The following is a 2,677-nucleotide window of genomic DNA, read 5'->3' on the forward strand; positions in this document are numbered from 1 at the left end:
GTTGTAAATTTAGATGATCACCGAGGTAGCGGAACCCATTGGGTAGCCTATAAAAAAATTGGCAATAGGGTGTTATATTTCGACAGTTATGGAGATCTAAAACCACCTAAAGAACTTTTAAAATACTTTAAAAAATGTCAAATTGTGTATAACCACGATAATTTTCAAAAGGATAACCCGTATAACTGCGGTCAATTATGTATAAATTTCCTACTTAACATAAGAAATAACTCATTTGAGTGAAAATGTCACAGACGTTCACACTGGTCAGTACAAAAAGCGAAATCTCCGAAGACTATTATCCGCCTATAGAATTAGACCCTAACTCGAGTTACTCGCTTGGTCTTATTGGATTCTATACGTATAACAGTATACCAAACATTGAACAAGGAGTAAACGATAAATTTTACTTTACCGAAAAATTGCCCATTAATAAAAGCCGACAATCAACTATAGACGAGGGGGCATTACCACAGGAAATCAAAATTCCTACTGGTGCATATGAAATAACGGACATTGAGAAATTTTTACAAAAAGAGATTTTACGTCGTATCGGATTGAATACGGTTGATGATCCTGAAAAATTTTTTTCACTCAAGGCTAACAATAACACCTTGCAGTGTGAAATAAAAAGCGATTATTTTGAGATAGATTTCTCTCAACCAAATACGATAGCTTCTATATTGGGGTTTTCCAATCGTAAACTAGATGTATCGATAAAGCATAAATCAGATCTTCCGGTAAATATAATACGTGTGACATCCGTTCGAGTGGAATGTAATATAATTTCCGGCTCGTATTACAATAACAAATTATCTCACACGCTATATGAATTCGCTCCAACTGTGGATCCTGGTTTCAGTATAAATATAGAGCCAAGGAACCCCATTTATTTGCCAGTGGACACCGATCGTCCGATATCGAACATTACACTAAGATTACTTGATCAGCGTGGTAAATTGGTAAACTTTCGTGGAGAAGAAATTGTTATTAGATTAGAATTAAAACGAACTTCATAATGGGGCTGTTGTTCCAATTAAAAGCCACCGATCCTCAACAGCGTTCATCTATCAAAAGAAAACATTATAACTCAGGTGGAAAGAGAACATCTAGATCAGTTAAAAGAAAGACTTCATTGCGAGCGGACAACAGACGTTTTCTCGAGCAGTTGGGTTATCATGTCTACACAAAAGTTAAATATATACCGCGAACCCATCGTGGATAATTCGATCGCTAGAGAAGAAGTGCATAGTTACCATCCTTCCACAAATTCTTTTCAAAATAACGATATATTCACCATTGAACTAAACCAAGAAGATGTTTTATTTTCGTTCTTCGAAAGTTATATACGTATTGAGGGAGATTACAAAGAAAAATTAAACGATCCAACTGATACTATCCAGCTAACGCACAACTTACCAACATATCTATTTGAGTATATCGCATTTGAGCATAACGGTACTGAAATCGAACGGGTACGTGAACCCGGTTTAACATCATTGATTCGAACCCTACTTCAACAAAACGAAGTGGAATGCAAATCTTTAGAAATAGCTGGTTTAAAATGGCCACCCGAAGGAAATTTGCCTACAGTTAGTGCGAACAAGGATTTCACGTTTCAAATCCCATTAAGTCATATTTTCGGATTATTTAGGGACTATAATCACGTTATGAGAGGTCGCTTCAAATTTAGATTTGTTAGAAGTCGTACTGACTCCAATTGTTATAAATCTACATCAAAAGCCGATTCTAGCACCGCAGAGTTTACTGTAAAAACGGTTACATTGTTGGCGAAACATGTGTACCCAAGCCCATCTATAAAGATGAAGCTGTTAGATGGTTTAAATAAAAACGCAAACATTCCCGTACCGTTTCGGAAGTGGTCTTTTTATGAGCTACCTTCAATGAGAAAGGGAAATAAAGAGATTTGGTCGGTCACGTCAACAACTAACAGAGGTAGACCTCAATACGTTATAGTTGCATTCCAAACCAATCGAAAGGATCAGCCGAATTCAGATTGTACACTTTTCGATCACTTGAACATTATAGATCTTAAAGTATATCTAAACTCATACTGCTATCCATTCGAGTCGATGAATTTGGAGTTTGCGAAAGAAAATTATGTTGAACTCTATAAAATGTATACCGAATTTCAACCATATATTTGGGAAACATCTCGAAAACAACCGATTATGGATTTCGCAAGCTTTAAAAAAAGACCTTTTTTCGTGGTGGATACCACTAAGAATAACGATGAAGAAGCCGCCCCATCCGCATCATGTGAGGTGCGTATCGAAATTCAAAGCGGTAAAGATTTTCCGCCTGATACAAAAGCATACTGTATACTACTCCAAGAATCCATGTATACATACAAACCTTTGAGTGGGGAGGTATCTGTAATTATAAATTAAATTACACATGAGGTCATATGTTAGTTTACAATATGAAGTTCAAAATCGCGGTTGTAGACGTTCAGGGGTTTTACATCAATTCTAAATTCGAAGTTAAAGAATTTACTCTTGTGGATATCACCACCGACTACATAATACATTTACACTTAAAAGCTAGTATACCATTCCAACAGTTAAACGTTCGAGATCGAAGATCAGTGAGATATTTGGAACGCAACCATCACAGGTTGCTATATAGCGATGGGTGGATAAATCAATCAGAAGGT

At 36.2% G+C, this 2,677-nt stretch overlaps 1 protein-coding gene across 1 annotated transcript; it reads left to right on the top strand.

The window, feature by feature from the left end:
• The first annotated feature begins 1,178 nt into the window (after positions 1-1,178).
• On the top strand, positions 1,179-2,411 carry LOC111426642 (uncharacterized). Its single transcript, XM_023061258.2, has one exon. It carries the CDS (start codon positions 1,179-1,181, stop codon positions 2,409-2,411), a length of 1,233 nt encoding a protein of 410 aa, XP_022917026.2.
• Positions 2,412-2,677: the final 266 nt, after the last annotated feature.

The sequence above is a fragment of the Onthophagus taurus genome, unplaced genomic scaffold (genome assembly GCF_036711975.1).
Source record: "Onthophagus taurus isolate NC unplaced genomic scaffold, IU_Otau_3.0 ScKx7SY_12, whole genome shotgun sequence".
NCBI classification, from domain to species: Eukaryota; Metazoa; Arthropoda; class Insecta; order Coleoptera; family Scarabaeidae; genus Onthophagus; species Onthophagus taurus.